The sequence below is a fragment of the Mycteria americana genome, chromosome 3 (assembly GCF_035582795.1).
Source record: "Mycteria americana isolate JAX WOST 10 ecotype Jacksonville Zoo and Gardens chromosome 3, USCA_MyAme_1.0, whole genome shotgun sequence".
Classification (NCBI taxonomy): Eukaryota; Metazoa; Chordata; class Aves; order Ciconiiformes; family Ciconiidae; genus Mycteria; species Mycteria americana.
In genome coordinates, this window is record NC_134367.1 from 72549719 (window position 1) to 72570725 (window position 21007).

Sequence of the window (21007 nt, forward strand, 5' to 3'; positions counted from 1 at the left end):
TTAAATACACTCTGTAAACTTTTACGATGCGCTCACATAGCAGAACTCAGCTGTTAAAAACGCATCCCTTGTAGTTCGGCACATCACAGGTACTCGAGGTGGGTCCTAAAGATGCAGTTCTATTCAGCTGCTTTATTCAAAATACTGCAACAGCAGCAAACAGACTATCAGCCTTTAGCTCCGCTAAAATTAAAAATAAGTTGCTGGGTTTTGAGGTTGGTTTTTTTTAGGACTTAACTAGTTAGTTTTCAAGTGCAGCTTAACTTGGATAAACAAATCAATATTCATGAGCTATACAATGCAAACGGACTCAAGCTGTGTCTATCAAAACTTCCATTAACTTCAGTGGGAGATGGCAGAGTCAGACTCCCGTAAAACTGGTCTAGTCCTTCATCAGTGTAGATCCTGTAAAAATAACAATAGCCTGGGATGACTGCAATCATCTGTTCATCTACAAACCAGACAAGATACCAGACTCCTCCTCCCTCTCTCAGCACACTTGCCATCAAGACACTAAATTAAAAGAGTTTGGGCCTTTTTTCCATAGCACACCTTATTTAATGACTGTGGAAAAATCATCGCAGCTACAGCTAGCCCCCTACAAGCTTGCTTAGGTAAGGACCTTAAAAAAGGGTAATAATAATCTGGACCTAATTCAAATTGTTGACATTGTACTATAAGCTCTTCCTAAGGAAGAACAGAAAGCATACTTAAGGATAGCAGGAGCAGGCCCCCGGGGCAGGGGGTGCAAAGGAACCCTCTTTGGCCAAATATCTATTGGTGGCCAAATACCTTCCTACAAGGTTTTCCACAACAAAGCTTCTCTCCGAAAACAGTTTTGTCCGCCCCACTGCTCCAGTTAGTGGATGTCACCTTACAACAAGGTGCAGATCCGGACCATGCTCAGACCGATTTTCTGACGTGGAGAAATCACGCTCAAGCCCAATGCAGGGCTCAGCCTTCAATTTCTTCAGGGACTTCCCGGTCACCTGCCGAAAACGGCCTCCCTGCTCCACACTAACAACTCTGAGTTAATAACTTCTGCAAGACTGATAATTTTTTCATGTCTCGCACTGTCCACTGGTGCATTTAGTTTTGCAGTTTTATAAGCACCCATGAATTCTATAGCACGCCTTAGATTTGGATAAAACGAGGCCTGGCTACAGCCGCCTTCCCTCCACACTCCGCCACAACCGAATCTGTCGTTGCGCAAAGTTGCAGACTTGATTTTTACGGAAGACTGATATGTGTGTCCCCCGTTAAAAAGGCAAGTTAAAAATATCCCGTTCAAATAGCTTGTCCACCTGAACAGACAAAAAGCAAGCCCGAGCTTTCCATGTTTGTACACCGAATCACGCTTTTTGACAAGTGAACTTGTAACCTCCTATCTGACAGTTCAACCGAAGCAAACCCAGGACAGTTTCACAAAGACCGGCCCTCCAAAGCCCCACGCCAACAGGGTCGCGCCCTGCAGCCTCCCCTTGCCGGAGCACCGAAGACCTTGCTAGAAAGGACACCTGGAGAGAAGCCAGGGGGACGCGGACCAGGACACCCGCTCACACAGTTCGTGCCCGAGAGCCCCGGGACACCGCGTCCCATCTCCCTGCTCCGCTCCCGCAGCTCCGGTTTGTCCCCGTCTCTCCCATCCCCGGTGGCTGGGCGGGAAGCGGAGGGACGCACCTGCGCCCGCCACTTCCCCCCGAGCCTCGCTTGGCCGCCAAGCACCGCCGGGCAGGAGCCACCCGGTGCCCCCTCGGCGCCGAGGCCGGGCGCCCCCGCCGGCACCGGTCGCGCTGGCGGCGAGCAGCCTCTGCCGCCGCGCCGAGGCCGGCAGGGCGCCGGGAAGGCGGCAGCGGCGAGCGCAGCGCAGCGCCGCCCCGTCCCGGCCCCGCACGCCGCCGCGGCCGCGGCCCCGGCCCCGAGCCGTGCCCGCCGGGGAGCCCGGCCCGGCCCGTTATTCCGCAGCCCGGGTGGCGGAGGGGCGCTGGCAGCGGCGCGGTCGCCCCCGCCCGGCGGCGAGCGGCGCGGAGCGGCGCGGGCTGGACTGGGGGGGGGAGAGGGGGGGGCTGCACCAGCCCCCACCCCCGGGAGTTTTAAAGGGGCAGCGCGCCGGCCGCAGGACCCGCGCCCCGCTCCGCCGGAGGCGGACGCTTTCGGCCGGGGGGTGCCCGGGAGGAAGGCGGCAGCGGGGCCGGGGCCGGTCCCGCCGGTGCGGCCCGCGCTGCGCGCGGCGAGCGGGGGAGGGAGGGGCGGGCGGGGGCTGGGTGGCTCCTGCTGCTGCTGCTGCTGCCGCCACAGCGCTCGCCGCCTCCCCTCCCCCCCGGCGGGGGCTCCTCGCTGCAGCCTCTGTGCTCCGCTCTCGGTCATGTGACCCTAACGTAACCGGACAGGAAAAGCCGCCGCCGCCGCCGCCGCGCTGACTCCGTTGTTGCTGCTGCTGCTGGGCGCGGAGACGGCGGCGGCCCGCGCGGCACCAGGCGCCTCGGCGGCCCGCGCCCCTCAGGTGAGCACCGGCCGCGCCGCGCCCCCCGGGGGATCCCGGCGCCGCCCGCACGTGCGCCCGGCCCCGCCGCACCGGCCGCGGCCCGGGCTGAGGCGGCGGCGGCGGCGGGCGGACGCGGGGGCGCGGCGGGGCCTGCTCGGCCCTACCTCCTCATTGTGTGCGAGGGGCGCCCGGCCGCGCCGCGGCGGGCCGAGGGGGGCACGGAGGAGGAGGAGGGCAGCGCCTGGCGCCGCTGGGGCTGCCTGGCCTCCTGACAAACCCCCGCCGGGCCGGGCCGGGCCGGGCGGCTCCATCCGGGGCACAGCCCGGGGGGGGGATGGGCCCGCGCCGAGGGGAGGGGAAGGGAGGGGAGGGCCGGGCCGGGGGGGGGGTGGGGTGGGCCGCGCCGGGGGAGGGAGGGAGGGGAGGCGGGGGCGGGGGGCCCGGTGTCGCCCGGCGCCGGGCCGGGCTGGGCTCGGCCGGTTGGGGCCCGCGCGCCCTCCCTCCCTCCCGCCCGCCCGCAGCGGGGCGGCCCCCTCCGGCGGCATCCGGCGCAGGGAAGGGCGGGGGAGGAGGGCGCCGCGCGGAGCGGGAGGGGGCGGCCCCGCCTGTCTCTCCTCGGCAGGCTGGGCGGCCCTGGCGGCGGCGGCAGCAGCGGCGGTTCCCGTCTCGCGCGCCCTGGCGGCTCCGCTCGCGCTGCGTCTCGCGCCGTCTCCGTCCGTCCGTGCGCGCGTGGCGTGCGCGGGGGGGGGGAGGCGGGCGGAGAGAGGGGAGGAGGGGTGGGGCGCAGCCAGTGAGAGCGGCGCGCGGCCACCCGGCCTTCCGCCCCGGCGGCCAATGGGAGGGCGCCGTCACCTGTGCCACAGAGGCCGAGCGTGACTCCGGGGAGGAGGGGGGCGGGGGAGAGGGCGGGCGGCAGGCCACGCCCCCCGCCGCGAGCGGCGCCCCGCCGCGCGCTACGGCGCCGGCAGGCGGCGGGAGCGCCCGAGCGGCGCGCGCCCCTGCCCTCCCTTCCCCCGCTGCCGGCGCGCGCGCGCGGGCCTGTTGTGGCGGGCGGGGCAGGGCCGGGCCGGGCCTCCCCGCCCCCGCGCGGGGCCGCGGGCATTGCCGGGCGGTGGGGCGCCTCTGTGAGCGCCGGGGCCGGGCTGGCGCCCTCTGCCGCTGCAGCGGGCCGGCCTTCGGTGGGAGCTCCGGTGTCCGCTGCGGCGTGCGAGGGCAGGCCGGGAAGCGCCGGGCTGTGCTTGAGCCGGGCCAGCAGCTGTTTCCTGTCGGCGCGGCCGGCTTCCCCTGCCCGAGCGCCTGCCGGCCTCCGCTCCCTTCTCCTTCCTCTCCGCGCCCGGCGCTTTGCCGCCTCGGCCTGTGTCTCCTCTTGCGTGGTGCGGTACCGGCTCTTCCTCCGTCTCGTCCTTGACTTGCGCCCTCCGCTTTTCCCTTCGTGGTCTCCGAAATAAACCTAGGTTTTCCGAGAGGACTCAGCCTGGCGTGGTTTTTCACCCACTGTTGAGCAGATTAGGTAACTTCGAAAGTTGTGATAAAGCTGAGCCTGTCAGCCGTACAATGCAAGGACTGTCCCCAGAGGGTTTCAGGGCACGAGAAATGTTTTGCACAGTTGTTGAATCGGTCAGCGCTAAAATATGGCCTTGCTGGTGTTAATCACCATTTTATTTAGCTACGGGTAAAACTCCTGAACATACGTGTACCTGTAACGTACCCTCCTATATATAAAAGAGAGACAAGGTGCTTTCCTTACTCTTTTCCTCTGCCATATAGTTTCCTTAGAGTGTAATTCTTCTAGTGCCTTCAGTTCAAAGCATTTAAATATCTTTTAAATACGCACAGAAACTTAGTGTTGCGCACGTGTACGAACACCGTATCGTTTTGTGCAAAGATTAATTGGGGTCTCTGATGAAGGGTAACAGCTTCAACTGCCACAGTGACTGCCGTTTGGATAAGCTTAACTATAAGCTAAACAAATTTAGGATGATAATAACTAGAGAGAATGCCTTTCTGGCTTGGAGTTCCCTCGCATCGATGGTTTGCTCTGCCTGACAAGCTTCGCTGTCCAAGTACAAACCAGACTCAACACTGATGAATTAACAAAAGTAGCACACACAGAATAAGCTAAATTAAAGCTACCAAAAAAGAAAATCTAGCGTGTTTTCCGTAACATCACAAAGTCTACCTGCATGGAGCATCTTGCAGGATTAAATAACAATCAACATGATTTTTGTTACTGCTGACAGCAAGTATTCCCTCTTTTAGAGAGAGGGGGAGGATTTTAGCATATTGTTTGTACAAACGTAATTATCCAAACAGTAATTTAGGGAGGAGAGGATGGACCTGAAGAGAGCTGGAACCTGGGTTTTCTTCCTCTTACTAACTGTAAGATAATAATCAAGCGTATCTTAAATTGTCTTTCTTTCTTTGCCCTTACACTTCAGACTCAAACGAGTTCTGGTCTCCTATGAATGCAAAGGAATGCATTTGGTTGGCCTGGCTATTGGTTTAAATACGAGGGCATTCTTCACTCTCCAGCTAAGTGGAATTACTTGTTTCTCCAATGACTAAACATATTGGCATATGTGGAATACACTTTTATTCTCTTTCCCAAAAAGCCACGCTCTCACTGTATAGAAGAAACAAGCTGTTTGTACCTTACCTAAAATTTTTATAACTTCCTATTAAATTTGGAGGGGAAAAAACCCAAGACTACTTATAAATCTACTGCTTTTGATCCACTTCTGGTTTCACCTTCTCTTTCTTTTCTGTTCATAGAACATCTGCACTGTTCTGGGTATAACGTGCCCAGGTATTTTGTTGACTTCTCTTGCTGTTTTACGTGGCTACGTACAGACCTACATTACTTCATGCTTTCACTTTTTCTGCCCAAAGCGCTATTTGTTTTAAGTTTATATCCGCTTGTTGATCTTACTAGCCGTATATTCATCCATCCAACCATACACAACTGTCCTAATGTGTTTCCCTGGCTATTTTCTTCCCCAAAGTTATCAATTATTGCTTCCAAGGCTGCCCTTGAATCCTTGAGAAAAAGTTCATCACTCTTAGGTAGTTCTTTGAGGGCAGCCTCCAGCAGCTGGTACCAGGAGGTGCAGGGAGGCTGGGGGGCTGCACAAGCCCCGATTTAAGGGGACTCAGGTTGGTGCCACGTTTCACCGTCAGTTATCCTACCTTGCGCCAACGGCCAGCGATGGACAGAACCGCACCTCTCACCCCTCGGGTTTCTTGATTTGCTAGGCAAGCGTGAGGCACTCCGGCATGCAGGCTCCTTACAAAATGCTGTTGTAGCTCATCTCAATAAATAAATAAATAGTTGTTGAGTGAAAAGATTGGCCCCTCCTGTTCTGATAGTCCAGAGGGCTTGCCAATACCTAGAATGAATTCATTGTTGCAGCCTGGGAACTCAGATATGTATCTGGTATTTCCCAGGAGAGGGCATAACCGTCAGAAATGCTTAATTATTTAGTGCTGGGTTTGGATTCAGCTGGATGGACACATAACTTTTAGGTAAAAGCTATAGAGAGACACTGAAAATTCAGGTTAAAAGTATCTAACATCTTTTATTGGGTTCTGCTCTTGTCTCTCCCACCCACTTAGGTGAGGGCGACTGATACCAGAAGGGAGATTTATTTTTCCTGTTTGAACAGATGAGTGGCGGCCAAAAGACTTTGTTCTTCCCATACAAATAGGTGTTTTTACTACTTATTAATATTTCTTCCTCTCCTTTAGCTATTTATGTTTCTCTATCCAAGTCCCACCATGCCTTTTCAGAACTCTTTAGTCCTGGATCTGCTTTGCTCTTTAAGCCTCGGCAAATGACTTGCACCTGTGTGAATCACATTGCCCATCATGAAACAGAGATCCTTGCCTACATGTAAGATATCATTTATACAGTAGCTTGGGATTAAGAGGTGTTACTAAAGTATGGCATACGGATATTAAGAGGAAAATACCTGTTAAGCGACATCTACTGTTGCGTCTGTGCATCTACTATTAAGTTTTACATGGAAGTCATTTGCTTTTCAGAGTGTAAAAAAATGGATTTGGCCAACCATGGACTTATTCTGCTGCAGCAACTAAATGCTCAGAGGGAGTTCGGTTTCCTGTGTGACTGCACAGTTGCCATTGGTGATGTCTACTTCAAGGCACACAAATCAGTCCTTGCTTCTTTCTCCAACTACTTCAAGATGTTGTTTGTTCATCAAACCAGGTAACTATAAAAAGGTTCACTGTTTAAATGTTGTTCAGTTAGTTCAGGTAAGGAGGTCTAGCAACATTTTGAAACCTGAAAATGTTCTTTTTGCGTCTTGCTATGATATAAGGAATATGGAATCCAGTCTTATCTGCAAACTAGAATCTCACTTTAAAGCGTGTTAAAGTTGAACTGTGATTCATTAACACTAATGTTATAATTTAGTGTAAGTTCTTTATCCTTAAAAAAGCATAGAATTCCTAGAATTGAATATTTGAGGATCCTCTTGCACTTTCCTCTTCCCTTCCCCCGCTCGCTATCCTCTACTCTGTCTTGGTGCTATTCTTAACATTTCCATAACATTATGTACAACCCAATAAGTATTTGCTAGGAGATTTTGAGAAATTGACTTATAAAAGAGGTTAATATGTTTCATTTTTTTTTACAGCTTCCCAAAGTCAGTTAAATAATAGAATACTACATAGTGGTGGAAAATAAGGGAGTTTGTGTTTCTTCCTTTTTTTTTTTTTTTTTCTTTGTGGGCAGCCTTACATGGAGGGCATTGAAAAGACAACGAAAGTAAGACTGTTTTAAAGAATTTTTGGTCTTTTCTTTTTCCCAATTATTTGAACTATCTAGAAAGTTTATGTTAAGTGAGTGGAACTCTCAACTCAACCCTAAGAGTTCCTAGCCAAAAGTAAACATCAAGTACACAAGTGCATTTGCACTTCTGAGACAGGACTGCAGGCAGATGTATCGGTCTTGATGCTCCATCAAGAGCACACGGTCATCTCTGGAAGAAGGCATTGTAAAGTTTACTTTTGAGTAATATATGAGAATTCAAAAGCAGTTGGAGAGAGCGCTCAAGAAGGGTGCATCTCAAAGGGAAGAATTGGCTATAATTTCCTCCTCAGCTTGGTAGCCTACTGTGTTGGAGCATTCAGACCACAGTGCGCAGTCATGTCCATTTCTGGTTTTCTGTCTTTTATTTAATATTTGTAGCTCTTACGTTAAACAAACAACTCTGAAAAATGATTAGAATCCCAGATCCTCTCCTGTTAGCTAACTGGCCTAACCAAGATGTTCCTGATTTTCTTTCTTCTTCTGTGAATCTTGCCTCTCTTTCTGCACAGAGATCCAGCTTCAACCAGAGGAGTGGTGGGTGTTTCAGTCCAGAGTATCCTAAAGGGTGATGCATAGGGCATGCTCTCAGCTGGAGGATGGTGTTGGTTTCAGTCCTGTTAGGCTGAAGAGGGCATCACAGCCAAAGCGTCTCCCTTTGTTGAGCACTCTAACCAAGGGACTGTTAGGATGTCCAGGTGTACCACCGGTGCTACTGTTTCTTCCTCCCTACTCAAGGAAAGAAGCTACCGTTCTGCTTTGTAAGGAGCCTGGCCTCCACGGGTTAGATGTGCCCAGGCTATGCCTGTGGCATCAGATCACACCCTGTCCTGTGTGGTTTCTGAATTGTAATGCAGTTGAGACAAGGTGATACCACACATTTGCAGAACTGTAGCTGTAAACACCAGTAAGCCATAGAAGCCAAACAGGCAAGTGCCAGGTGAATTTTAGGTGTTTTCAGGGCTAAGTACTGAGAAAAGTTTAATGGATTGTGAATGTAGAGTCCAGTGCTAGAAGTTTTTAATTTAGCTACAGACGTGTTTGAATCCAACCCAAACAAGGGGAAAAATACCTTTGCAATTTACAAAATACATTGGTATGTGACAACAAATGTATAACATAACAGCAGTTTACAAAGGTGTAGATTGCAATGGGACAGCTTTGTCTTTCAAGCCAGTTACTTTCCTGAGGAAAAAAATGTCATCTTTCAAGTAGCCAATAAGATTAGCTCTCTTACATTAAAGCATTTCTCTCTATTTGTTGCAGATTCTGTCTTTTGAATTTAAGTAGTTGCCTCTGATTTTTATCAATGCTTGCATAAGCTAGATCTGGTAAAAAAGATTTTCCTTATCTCTTATTGATCATTTTGTTTCACCTTTCAGTGAATGTGTCCGTTTGAAAGCGACTGACATACAGCCAGATATCTTCAGTTATCTCTTACATTTGATGTACACTGGGAAGATGGCACCGCAACTCATTGACCCAGTTCGACTAGAACAGGGAATAAAGTTTCTGCATGCGTATCCACTAATTCAAGAGGCCAGCCTTGCAAGTCAGGGAACTTTTTCTCACCCGGATCAAGTTTTTCCATTAGCATCTTCATTGTATGGCATTCAGATTGCAGATCACCAGATAAGACATCCCACTAAGGTTACATCAGCAACTGACAAACTCGGGCGAGAACCAAGGCCACAGACATCACGGATGAACCAAGAGCAGGTTTCTGAAGGCTCACAGCTCTCGCAGTTAGCTACAACTCTGCCACAAGTGACCCGGACAAATATGTCCACTTCTGACCCATTGCCATCTTCTTTATCTCCAGAATTGGTATCTGCTGCTGGTAATAATTCACCTGCAGGAGAAGAGGCCAACATGGAAGCATCTTCTTCAGATGAACAGCCTGCCTCACTCACAATAGCACATGTCAAGCCAAGCATTATGAAAAGGAATGGAAGCTTCCCAAAATACTACGCCTGCCATCTCTGCGGTCGCCGGTTCAATTTGCGAAGTAGTTTGCGTGAGCACCTGCAGATCCACACAGGAGTTCCTTTCACATCTAGCCAGCAGGGAGAAAGTAATATTTCTTTGTCTCTCTGTAACAACACAGCGGATAAAGATGCCGTGGAAGTGCCTGAAGCAGGGATGATTAGTGACAGTGAGCTGCAGCAGATCTCAGACTCCCCAATAATTGATGGGCAGCAGCAGTCAGAGACACCGCCCCCCTCCGACATTGCAGACATAGACAACTTGGAGCAGGCAGATCAAGAGAGGGAAGTAAAAAGACGGAAATACGAATGTTCCATCTGTGGTCGCAAATTTATTCAGAAAAGCCACTGGAGGGAGCACATGTACATACACACTGGCAAGCCCTTTAAGTGCAGCACTTGTGACAAAAGCTTTTGCAGGGCGAACCAGGCTGCCAGACACGTGTGCCTAAACCAGAGCATGGACACGTACACGATGGTGGACAAACAGACTCTGGAACTCTGTACTTTTGAGGAAGGCAGTCAAATGGACAACATGCTAGTACAGACCAACAAGCCCTACAAATGTAACTTGTGTGACAAAACGTTTTCAACTCCCAATGAAGTAGTCAAACATTCGTGCCAAAATCAAAACTCTGTCTTTACACTAGAAGAAGATCGCTCCATTCTGCTAGGTGGTGGGGACACAGAAGCCACAGAGACTGATAATGCAGTGTTAGCCTCCATCAAAAAGGAGCAGGAAGCAGTGTTGTTAGACTGAATGTGAAACCTATATCAATTTTTTAAAGTTTCTTTACTCATTTTTTATTAAATCAATTTTTTCCTTCCCCACCTCTTACCTCACTTACCCCTGCCATCTTTTCCACCAGCTTCCTTCCCACCCTTTGTCTTCAGCAACCAGAACTGTACTGGCACGTTAGGAAATTGGACTTTGCCTCTCCCACCAAAACAAACAAAAAGCTCTTGCATCAAACCACAACATAATTGATTTTAATACAAAGGAACATGTGAAAAAATAATCCAGCTAACTATGTTGATAGTATTAGTTAATCCAAATTTAATAGATTTTAAATGAAATTTAGATTGCTTAAAAGTGTATTTAGATACAACGATGAGTGTAATGAGAAACAGAGTATCAGTTTGGTAAGCAAAGAAAATATATATATATATATATATTAGTTTCCCTGGTAAAAAGGCATTTTGAGAAGATCTGGCAAATTAAACATCGTACTTTTTAGAAGTCCACAAGCAAGTTGATTAAGGTTATAACTTAAAACCCTCAGAACTTTTCTCAATGAATGCAAAAATCTCTGTTCATTGAGTTAAAAAGAGCTGAGGGTGTTGGGTTATTTTTAGCCTTATGTTTTCCTTCAAGTATGCCTTTGGGTATCTGTTTCAGATAGCATCGAGTCAAGCAAAGTAGTTACTTAGTCAAATTTTGACTTAAGTAGCTGTAATAATAATGTGATGGCAATCTTTATATATATATAAAATACTGTATATGTATAAAGATTTATATATATATATATATAGAAAGTGTTTGTGTGTATATTTGGTACAGGTAAATAAATGCACACATCTTTTTTAAGTAACTGGCCATCTACCCTCAGACTCAGCCCAGAAAGTCTTTTAGTTGTTTGACAAAAGTAGTCATTGCACAGGTTATTTTTAATCAAATTTAAAACATCCTGAGCTGTGTGCATTTTTATTGGCCTGTTGAAGAGAAGCTAATAGGTAAGTGTTGTCACCCAAGCTACAAAGGGAACTAGAGAAGTGACATACTGGTGAGCACTGTACCATCATTAGTGCGGCACATGCATGTGTTGTTAGCTGTAAGTTTGAGTCACTCTGGATGAAAGGAGAGAGAAAAGCTTTATTGCCTTAGGCAAGGAATGTCCATATTTCATTTGGTCTAATGGCATGAGTTAAGAGGAAGAAGTGGTGCAGAGACGTTCTAGCAACAGGGGATCATGGTTGTTTTAAAGTGAATCTGTAGTGCTGGCTGGCAAATTCTGCTCTGTGAGAGTCCCGTTATTTTCAAAGCCAAGGCAAAGTCTGCAAAAACTGAAAGGGTGAATTCTGTAGTTTTAGTTACTGCTGATGGTAGCACTGCATCTTTGTGTTAAAAATCAAGTTGCTGATTCTTATTATTTTATATAGATGCCCAGATTTTTTGCTGGTAGCCTAAAAACCTAAACTGACAGCAGCAATGAAGCCCACCGAGCAATTACTGGGCCAACAGAAGGCGTAAGCGGACAGAATAAGTGCCCCATCGTAAATGGAGACAGTGTGTGTTTTGGGGGGAGGGGCGGGAGAGGGCAAGTCACAAACCACAGCTCTTCTCTGTGTATACGTTTAAACTGAATATCATCTTTTTGTGTATAGTTAAGTTCTCAGATTTGTAAGTTTTTATACATCATTTCATTGAATAAAAACTGAATTAAATGGGATATGATTTATTGAGTTGAAGGTAAAAGGTTGTTGGTTTTCAGTCTTCCTGAACGAGCTCTTAATGAATCGGTTTAAAAGCCAAGCAATGTATTCTGTGTATCAGACTAAAACCTCCGTCATACAGTTGAACAAATAGCTTACTAAAGCTCACAACAGTGGATTTGGCACAAAGGTCACTACGTATTCGTTTTTTCCATTTATTATAACATGACAATTATTGTAAAGTTTATTGTGAGTGGTGTTGAGTTTATTATCTCTCTTGTACTAGAGTAATAGATCTAAAATGAATTGATTTTACTTCAAAGGATAAAAGTGTTTTGAGTTAAAAAAAGTAACATCTTACAGAATTCTTTTAGTGTTGCCCATTTTAAAACTTTTTTAGGATCTTCATTTACCAATGTAATTTCTTTAAATGTGTTTTTTATTTCATCTCACTTAGTCTGAAATGCTCTCAGAGCAGGAAAAAAAAAAAAGAATAAATCTTTCCTCATTCAGGGTAAGGTCAGCTTTTGAGGTAGCTGTGGTTTAGGGGATACTCACAAGTTCATTTCCAAAATGACTACAGCTGCTAAAGGTGCTGCCACCTCAACTATTAGTTACTGCGTAGCCAGATGCTCTTTTTTTCTCAGAGCTTGAGCTCTGCTCTAGTGCAGAGTACAGCAGTTTGGCTCAACTCCCCAGGTGGCTGGTTGTGTCAGAAGGGTACACATGGCCACACCATTTTTTGTGAGACATTGAGCAGCCCCGGGTCTTTACGTTATTCCTGCTCTCACCTATCCTTCTCCACTGTTTGGAGAACATGATGTTTGCTCAGTTACATGTTGAATGGGCTCAAGTGAACTGATTCCACTGAAAAACAACCAGTCCTAAAAAAATGCTATTTTTCTGTCAAATCTGTTCCCTATTTTAGCTCTGCAGAGGGCTTCAGATGACTCACGGGCTTGTGGAAGGGCAGAAATAAGCTGGGAGGAGGATTACTGTAGCCAGCGTTGCTGCTGGCAACATCCAGGGTGAAGAGGGTAGGAAGCGGTGACGCCCACTTGGGCAGGTCCCTCATCTGGTGGGCAGTGTGGCCTCGTAAGCCGGTGTACTGCCCGGAAAGAAGGGGCGGCGTAGGGCGGGGAACAAGCAGCTGGGGAATAAGTTGGTTGTGACAGCACTGCTGCTGCAAGAAACGTGAAATTGCAGGCTCAGCAGAGATACTTTCACCTGTTAATATTTATTCTTAAGAAATAACACTGTCAGGTAAAGACAAAAAAAATCACAATAAAGAGATTATTTTTATATGTGTTCAGCTATCATAATGGTTTATTTTAAGTACCCTTTATTGTCTGATGCTCCATAGTGATAAGTCATTGCTTCTCACTGCTTGAGCAGTTTTGTTCCTCTACAACGGATTAGAAACAGTATATTCAGGTTATTAACAGCTGCATCAAGAATTTGGGTAAATACAGCACAATTACAGTTTTGTTCAAGCTTCTTTGTTAAATCCCATCTAAATTATTATTCTAGTTGGAGATAACTTCAGAATTTATCTTTAAACTTTTGACTCAAATTTGTGACCGAATTGCTTATTACGCATTCAGTCTGCTCACCTGCTGAAGCTGTGAATTTTCTACCAAATGAAAGGAGACAGCTTTGCAGGAACTACTGAATAATCGGTGAAAATCTGCCATCATTCAAGGCTGTGGGCTGGACCTTCAGCCCCCAGGTATTTCCAAAGGAGTAACTTCAAAGTTAATTTCCCAGGCATGTCACTTGACAAGACACCTCTGCCTTGACTTCAGAACTACCAAATACCTACAAATATATCTGCTCAATAGAAAGAACAGATGATTATCACTTCTGAAAGTGAAGATTGCAGTCCTCTGCAATCAATATTTTTTGTCAACTTTGTATGAAGTATCTATCTTCTTGGTCACTAGTCTGATAATCATTCTGCTTCTGCAGGGGGAGAATTTATTAGAAGATACTAGTGTTAAAAACATTGAATAGTTTAAACTGTGCTCCTGTTTACACTGCTGGGCCTTAAGTTGCCATCTTGATGTTTAGAAAAATCTGCTTTCTGGCTCTTCAGCTCCAAATCCCATAAAATAATAGCTTCAGTCACAAGAAAAAAAAATAGATTTCTTTCTGTTTGCTTTAAATAACTTCTTTGACATTATAAAAACTTTCTCCATTAATTAAAGGAAACCTGGTTAGACAAGAGCAGGTTCTATGGTGCCCGGTGGCATCACAATCCCTTGCAATGCTTTTTCCCTATGTGCTTAACAACAGGATTACCTTTTTCAAGTACTGTGCCTTTTTGGAGAGTAATATAGTTCTTCAGTTTTCTTTGGCCCAAGCAATTGAAGACCAAATTGATTCATTCTTAACCAAGTTAAAGCATTTTTCCTTCATTGTATTTCCCCACCTTTTAATCTTAAAAAGTAAACACAAATAAGGCAGAGTTCATTTTGGAGGTCTGTTTTTGACTCTTATTTACTGCTTCCTAAAAGTCGACAAATGTTTCCATGTGGCAAGATACTTCATAGCTATGAATAATTAGGAGTATCTAGACTGCTTAAAACAAATCCCATTTAACATTCCTACTTCAACCCTGTAAATATTACACTGTTAGTTACAGCAGCATACCTTCGTAATGGAATCTAGGTGATATATTACCAGTGGTGATAAAGGCTGGCTGTTTAAGAAGCCCAGCTGTTGTCCTACCTGAGGCAGTACATTTCCATTTCTACAGCTCTTGTTTTGTTCATTTGTTTTTGTTTGTAAAAATGCCTGTTGCTGTCACTGGATAATGAAATCCCACTCATACCCGAACCAGAACAAAACGCAGAAAGAAGCAAGAAGTCTTTTGCAGCATGCCTTGTTAAGGTTTATTTGCCAGATGATCCATGATCATCTCTAGAAGTTAAGAGAAACTCACTGTCCTTAAACATGGGCTTCTACCAAGCCTGCCATTAAAAAGGACATATTTTAATGAAATTCAGCCAAAACCATGAAACACGCTTCCTCCGCAGTACAACCTTGCTGCCATGCTGTCTATGCATCCAACAGATCAGGCGTGCCAAGATGCAGAGCTCAGCGTGGTCTTTGCGCAGCTTTCAGTAACTGGTGCCACTCCTTGCAGTGCCACTATTTTAGCCCTTGTGCCAAAGGAGCTGCCAGCAGAAGGACTTCCTCATATTCAGTCCATTTCTGTTGCCTTGGGCAAAAGCGAAGCTTTCCTGGAACCTTAGGAAATCTACTCGGAGAAGAGAGAAGCAGAACCACAAAATGCAAGTTAACACAAATGTACGCTTACTGTACTGCTCTGCAGAGTGTGGAGGAGGTACCCCACCGCTCCAGCATGCCTCAGCACAGATCCACAGCCTGCCTCCAGTCTGCTGACTCTCTCAGGCCCGGTTTTGAAGCAGCCCCTATGGTTTCTATGGGAGCTTCCTGATAAATCCATGTTTCCTTCAATCCTGTTCCTTAATCTCTCAACCACACATGGTTAAAGCATTTTCCATCGTGTTACTACTGTATTGTGTAAGTCCAGTTTCAGCAGTGAATATTTGGTGGATTGTCACAGTTCATTTGGGTCTCTCAAGTTCACAGGGGAATGTACACTGTGAATCAAGCTTTATTCCAGGAGCTCATTAGGTAAAAATCAAACAAGGGCTCAATCCTTGACTAGTCTAGATTGTCAGTTCTCTAAATTGTTGCTTCAACAATTCACATGCTCATTAACTCACAAACTCACTAACCCACACGCTTACGAGCAAAAGAGTTGCCTGGCTGAGGGTGCTCATCCTTCCTCCTGCATCACGCTGCAGGTGTCCCCTCTATCACCCCAGGAAGCAGGAGAGCCTCAGCAGCCCAGCTGCTGGTGGATCCGCTTCCAAAAGCTTTATGGGGTAAGCTGGCATAATCCTGCCTTCCAGCTTGGAAGTCTGGTCTACACCTTTCCTGTGGCTTGTTGCAGTTAGTTCTGAAGGCTTTCAGGCTTATCAGAAACTACCAAACAATTACTTTTGCAAGGCTGCAGAGACAGCAGACCTTATCTCTTGCTGGCCTCGGTATCCAGCGTACATGCGGCTCTTTCTGCAGCCGAATGGTGCTGCTCCCCGCACACATCAGGCCTTCGCAGGAGCTGTGCCTTAGGGCAGCACCTGAGCAGGAGCCGAGTGAGTGAGCGGTCACTGCAGGTCTGGGCCTTATTTCTGCTGTTGCCTTATTGTTTCCTGGCTTGATTCGGACTGGCACTGAATACAGCTAGCAATCTAGAACTGAATCTGCATTTTCCCTTCAGAGCCCACTGAAGCAGCTCGGTATTTCGCATGTGCATTTTATGCGCATACATCACTGATGCAAGTTAGCGCTGTGTCATGCTTTTTCCTCTTTCACGGCTGTCCAAGCTGGGTGGTAGCTCACCTACCAGGGAAGACAGCGGCTAGAAGAAGCTGCGGCCTTTGCCACATCAATTTCTCCAGCCTTGGGGGTGTTATGAAAGAGGAAGTACGGTTCTACACGCATTTGAGGTGCAATCCATGTCGACTTGTGAGAAACCAGTTGAGCCTCCTTTTGGCTGTAAGACAAGCAGTGAGTTGCAGAAGACAGCACTAGATGGTGCAGTCACACCAGTGCAACCACCCAGGCGTCCTGGCTCGCTGTTCGGCAGCCCTTCACAGGGTCAGGCACTGCATGCCCCAAAGAGCATTCCTGAAGCAGCGCTCCTATACCGAGGGGCTGCACTGGAAAGCCAAAGGGACTCTTGCAGCCCTGTCTTGCAGCACGCTTGCCCCAGAGAACAGAGTGCTTTGCAGAGGGGGCTGCAGAGCACTCAAAACCACGACGTCCTGAGGCTTGCAGCGGCAGGTACACAACAAGGAGACCTTTGCGCATCTTCAATGATAAGAAAATATGTAATCTTAACTATTATTAATATTATTAAATATTATTACTCTTAAATATTATTAAATATTATTATTATTATTATAAATATAAAATATAAAAAATACTGTTGCGTCTGACATTCAGGACTGACCAGGACCATTTCCCCTCAAAAGGAGCTGACTCCAAATTGGGTTGATTTCATGGTGGCATAATTAGTTAGCCCCTGCAAGTGCAGCCCTGGATGAGGACAGGCGCATGCTTTTGGGAATCCCTGAACATTGATGCTGGTCACAGCCTCCTTGCTGGTGTTAAACTGCCAGCGTGAGCTTCCCATCCCAGCAGAAGCAGGCCTTTCCTGACTGCCCTACAAAAGGGTAAAGCCTGGAAAACGGGGAGGGCTACACACACACTGGGTCAGGTCCTTCCACCCCAACAGCAGTACTTGGAGGACGTGAAGGGAAATAGTCATTCAAAGCATGCGATTTGCATACACTTATGAGTAAAGGAAGGTAATGCCCCATCACGAAACCACCACCACTCCAGTTGCTGGCACACAGGCCTCCACACACAGACACATACACAGAATACTGAGTCATAATTGCTCAATAGTAATCTTATTCTTTGATATCACTGCATTCTTATTGAGGTGTTTTTTTAAATATCATTTTGAGACATACACGAGACATCTTTCACAATATTGGTAAAGGAAAGAGATCCAGGACAAGTCATGATTTGTGTACAAGAACTGAAAAAGAACCTCTGGAGAAACTTCACCATTATTTGCTAAGTTTACTGAAGTTCAAAGTTTTCCTGTCCTACTTATTATTTTTCAATAAAGCTGTAGAACGACCTGCATTTAAAAAAACATAGCATAGGTATGACTTGAAAGGTGTAAGTGTCGCTTTGCACCACTCTCCTGTCATATATGAGGTTTGTGTAAGCAACACGTTCCTTCTCTCTACCACGTCAAGCATCGATAGTTGTGGTGACAGAGCAGCGACCTACACGCTGAATTTCAGCTCTGAGAGGCCAGATCTGCAGTTCACCCGAAGTAACGGCAAGTTAAGACGGCGCGTCCCACCTGCTGGCAGGGCGGCGGGGACTCCCCTCCCCCGGGAAGCGGAGCTGGGGGCGAGGCGTCGAGGCCGCCGCAGGGGAGCTGGGGGCGAAGCGTGGCGGGCAGCGGCGAGCCCGGGTGGGCAGGCCGCGGGGCGGGAGGGCGCGGCCCGCCGGAGGCTGGCACTCACGGCTCGGCGGCGTCCGGCGGCGCTCGGTACTTCGGGCGGTCGGGCGGGCAGGGCGTGGGGCCGCTGCAGGAGCCGTAGGGATCGATGGGGGCCGCCGCCGCCGGGTCGCGGGCGGGTACGGCCCACAGCAGCCGGGCGGCTCCCTCAGGAGCTGTAACGGCCGCCAGCGCCGCCGCAGCCGCCTCCGGCGCAGCGCGCGAGCGGGAGAGGGCGTGGGCGGAGGGCACGCATGCGCGGGGCGGCAGGGCGCCGGTGGCGGGCGGTCGTTACCCTGCTTGAGGCGGGTTTCCCCCTTCTGCCAGTGTCACAGCTTGTGTGAGGGCACGGACGTGTTCTCCCCGGTGCTGCGTGTCTGAAGAGCTTCGTGAGCTTGCCCCACCCAAAACCCGCTGCTGGTGTGGGTAGCAGAAATTGAGTCCTTCCAGCTGGTTTAGTAACACCACAATTTTACTTAAAACTGGACTGAGTTGGGCAACGTATCGTCTTTCCCACAGGCCAGAGTCATTTTGAGGCTAGAGTATAGCCGCCCTGGGGAGTCCCCGTGGGTAAAGGTGTGTCTCAGAGCAAAGGGCCACAATGCTGCCGGCCTTCCCCAAGCTCCCATCTGCTCCAAGTGAAACAAAAGCAAAAATCAGCTGAAGGAATCAGCTGAAATCTGGAATCAGCTTTCATCTGCGTGCAGAGCTGTGTCAGGCAGAGCAGACAGCTGATGTGTGGTGAAACAGCAGCTCAAACTAAACGGGGAGAGAATTAAAGACAACTACGCAGTGACTCAGGAAGCAGCCACCTAAACTGTGACCATGACTCTGAGGACACCACCTTTCCTGTTTTGGGGTGGGGTTTGGTTTTTTGTTTGGTTTTGGGTATTTTTACATTCTATTAAGTGTTTCCTCTTAAGAGAGTGGGAACATACAAGGCACAAAAGTAACACTGAGGTATTTTACATTTATAGAGGATTTTGACATTGGAGAGGTTTCTGCGATAACTTTGCAAGGCAGATGTGTCAGTTGGGCAGCTTGCAATGACAACGGTTTTCACTATGCCGTCGGACCATGCCCCCATCTTAGAGCAAGAGTGGAAGCAGGGGCTTCTGCCTTTGAATGTCTTTCACAGAAGGAATTGAGAACACATGGCTTCTGCTCTGCCAACCTGGGGGTAGCAGTGCTCCAATGATAGTGCTCCTCTTACGGCTGGTGCTTTCTCCTTGCCCTTGCCAGGCAGGCAAGAAAAGGTGCTACCAAATGCAGTATACTTGCCCCAGAGAATGAGCGCACCACCTTCAGTTCTCATTAGCTCGAGGGTCAGAAATCTCTTTGCGTGGGATTTGTATCTGTGTCCTAAAGAGAAGAGCATACTAGGAATTTGGAGACGATGGTTGTATTGATGCTTTTTTCCCCTTCAGAAACTGTGAGAGATGGATCCGCTTGCTCCTAAAGGAGTTGCTTTCTGCTCCAAAAAGAAGTTGTCTTACAGAAATTAGAAGTTCTCAAGACTTGTATTTGTGTCTCAGCACAAGTCCTTGGTAGACCCATGAGAAAGTCACCTAGTGTTGCAATGTCATATAAAACATTTTCCTGCTTCTGATACTCATGCAAGGGAGGGTGAGGTAACAGCTTACTCTGCATCTGGCCACATGCTGCTGATGGTCTCCTCCAGAGTGCTTACAGGAGCTGAGGTTTTGCACGGTGAGAGGAAACAAGTGCAGCAGCTGCTGCCAAGAGGATTTATTTGCTCTGGCGTGTAGCTGCTGGTAGCGATACTCACGTGCAGTGCCACACCTCAGTGGTGACTCTTATGTGAGAAATGAGCACATTTATTTCCTATTGCTGTCCAGGAACGCGATTAAACATGGCTCTGAGGACCAATAGGGATATAATGCCACTGGCACTTAGCACTGATGTCTCTGCCACTGAGCACAAGGGAGAGAGGTCATTTGCAAAAGAGTAACACTCCAGGCTTTAAGCTGTCTCCTGGCTAGCATTGAATTGCTGACTGAAGCAGACAGTTTTGCAGAAGTGCCAGCTTGCAAGCACTATTAGCAAAGGGCAGTTCCTCAGTTTGTCTTTAAAACCTACCAGGTGAGTGGCAAAATCCTTCTTCCATGTCTGATAGGACCAAGAGGGTGCATTTCTTGGTATCATCCTGCAGTAAGAAATGTATTAAGATTACACAGGCGAGTTGCTCCAGCTACTCAGAGACCCAAGAGAGGCTCCAGGAAATAACCTGAGCAAGTCAAACACCTGCTGAAGAGACAGTTAGGTCCAGGAAGGACACTGCCTCTCCAGCTGACAGGGGTGTTTGTGGCACAGGCTTACACTGCAGCCAGCCACCCTGGACCTGTCAAGAAGGCCACAACCTCAGTGCTCTATTAGACTGCATTTTTGACGCAGAAAAGCCACAACCCAGAACGAGTCATCTAAATGTGACTGAGAGGCCACAGTCTGCCCTCCCAAAGAGTTTTTCACCTTGCACCAGGGCTGGGGTTTTGGACAAGGCTCAACTCGCAACCAAGGTGTAGGTTTAGGATTGGGAGAGAAACAGAGCGGGAGCCTCTCACTGGAGTGGGGCTGCAAAGGAACTGCTGAAGGGAGGGGGAGGCTGCAAAAAGCCTGTGTAACAACTGGTGGAGAGTGTGGGCACAGGACGCTGCCTGTTCAGCTAGAATGACACCAAACAAGTATTTCAAGCATTGCAGCACTAAACAGAATGCATTTTCCTCCCCTTCTTTCTCTGTCCTTTCTTCCCTAATTTCAGCTTCAGTTTTCCCTTTCACCTGAGAGCATGTGCAGGAGACACCCCTGTTTCTGTCCCTGTCTGCTCATAGGAAAGGGGAGAAGGAGGTGAGGGAGTCCTTGCTGCCCCCCTTGAGGGGAGTGGGTTGAGATATCTGCCAGAATCTTGGGGCAGCTGTGCAGACCTTTGCATGGAGCACACATGTAGCTATACTGAGCATTAAAGGCATTGCTTTTTAATGACCGTAACAAAAAGGTGAAGTCTTCAAAAGAGCAACTGTTAGCATCCCTGAATTAATCCTCGTGGATAAAGCTCCTGGCTCTGCCACAGCCTTGGCAGTTGTTCTCTAAGACTGGCATCTCTCCAAATGGCACATGAATGCTTAGCACATCTGACACAA

The 21007-nt window shown here is 48.2% G+C and overlaps 1 protein-coding gene and 1 long non-coding RNA gene across 3 annotated transcripts; one reads left to right on the top strand and one right to left on the bottom strand.

Moving 5' to 3' along the window:
• Positions 1–2134: 2134 nt before the first annotated feature.
• On the top strand, positions 2135–10882 carry ZBTB2 (zinc finger and BTB domain containing 2). Of its 2 annotated transcripts, none has more exons than XM_075498982.1 (3): positions 2135–2503; positions 6527–6710; positions 8696–10882. In XM_075498982.1, exons 2-3 carry the CDS (start codon positions 6538–6540, stop codon positions 10056–10058), a joined length of 1536 nt encoding a protein of 511 aa, XP_075355097.1. In that variant the 5' UTR covers positions 2135–2503; positions 6527–6537; the 3' UTR covers positions 10059–10882. The 2 variants fall into 2 exon arrangements, with proteins under 2 accessions (XP_075355097.1, XP_075355098.1); XM_075498983.1 differs by lacking the exon at positions 2135–2503 and adding an exon at positions 3733–3995.
• On the bottom strand, positions 10813–18203 carry LOC142408453 (uncharacterized). Its single transcript, XR_012775296.1, has 3 exons — positions 17875–18203; positions 16170–16319; positions 10813–14993 (listed from the first exon to the last, which is right to left on the bottom strand). It is a non-coding gene; the product is annotated as an uncharacterized LOC142408453 (long non-coding RNA).
• Between the last annotated feature and the right edge of the window lie 2804 nt (positions 18204–21007).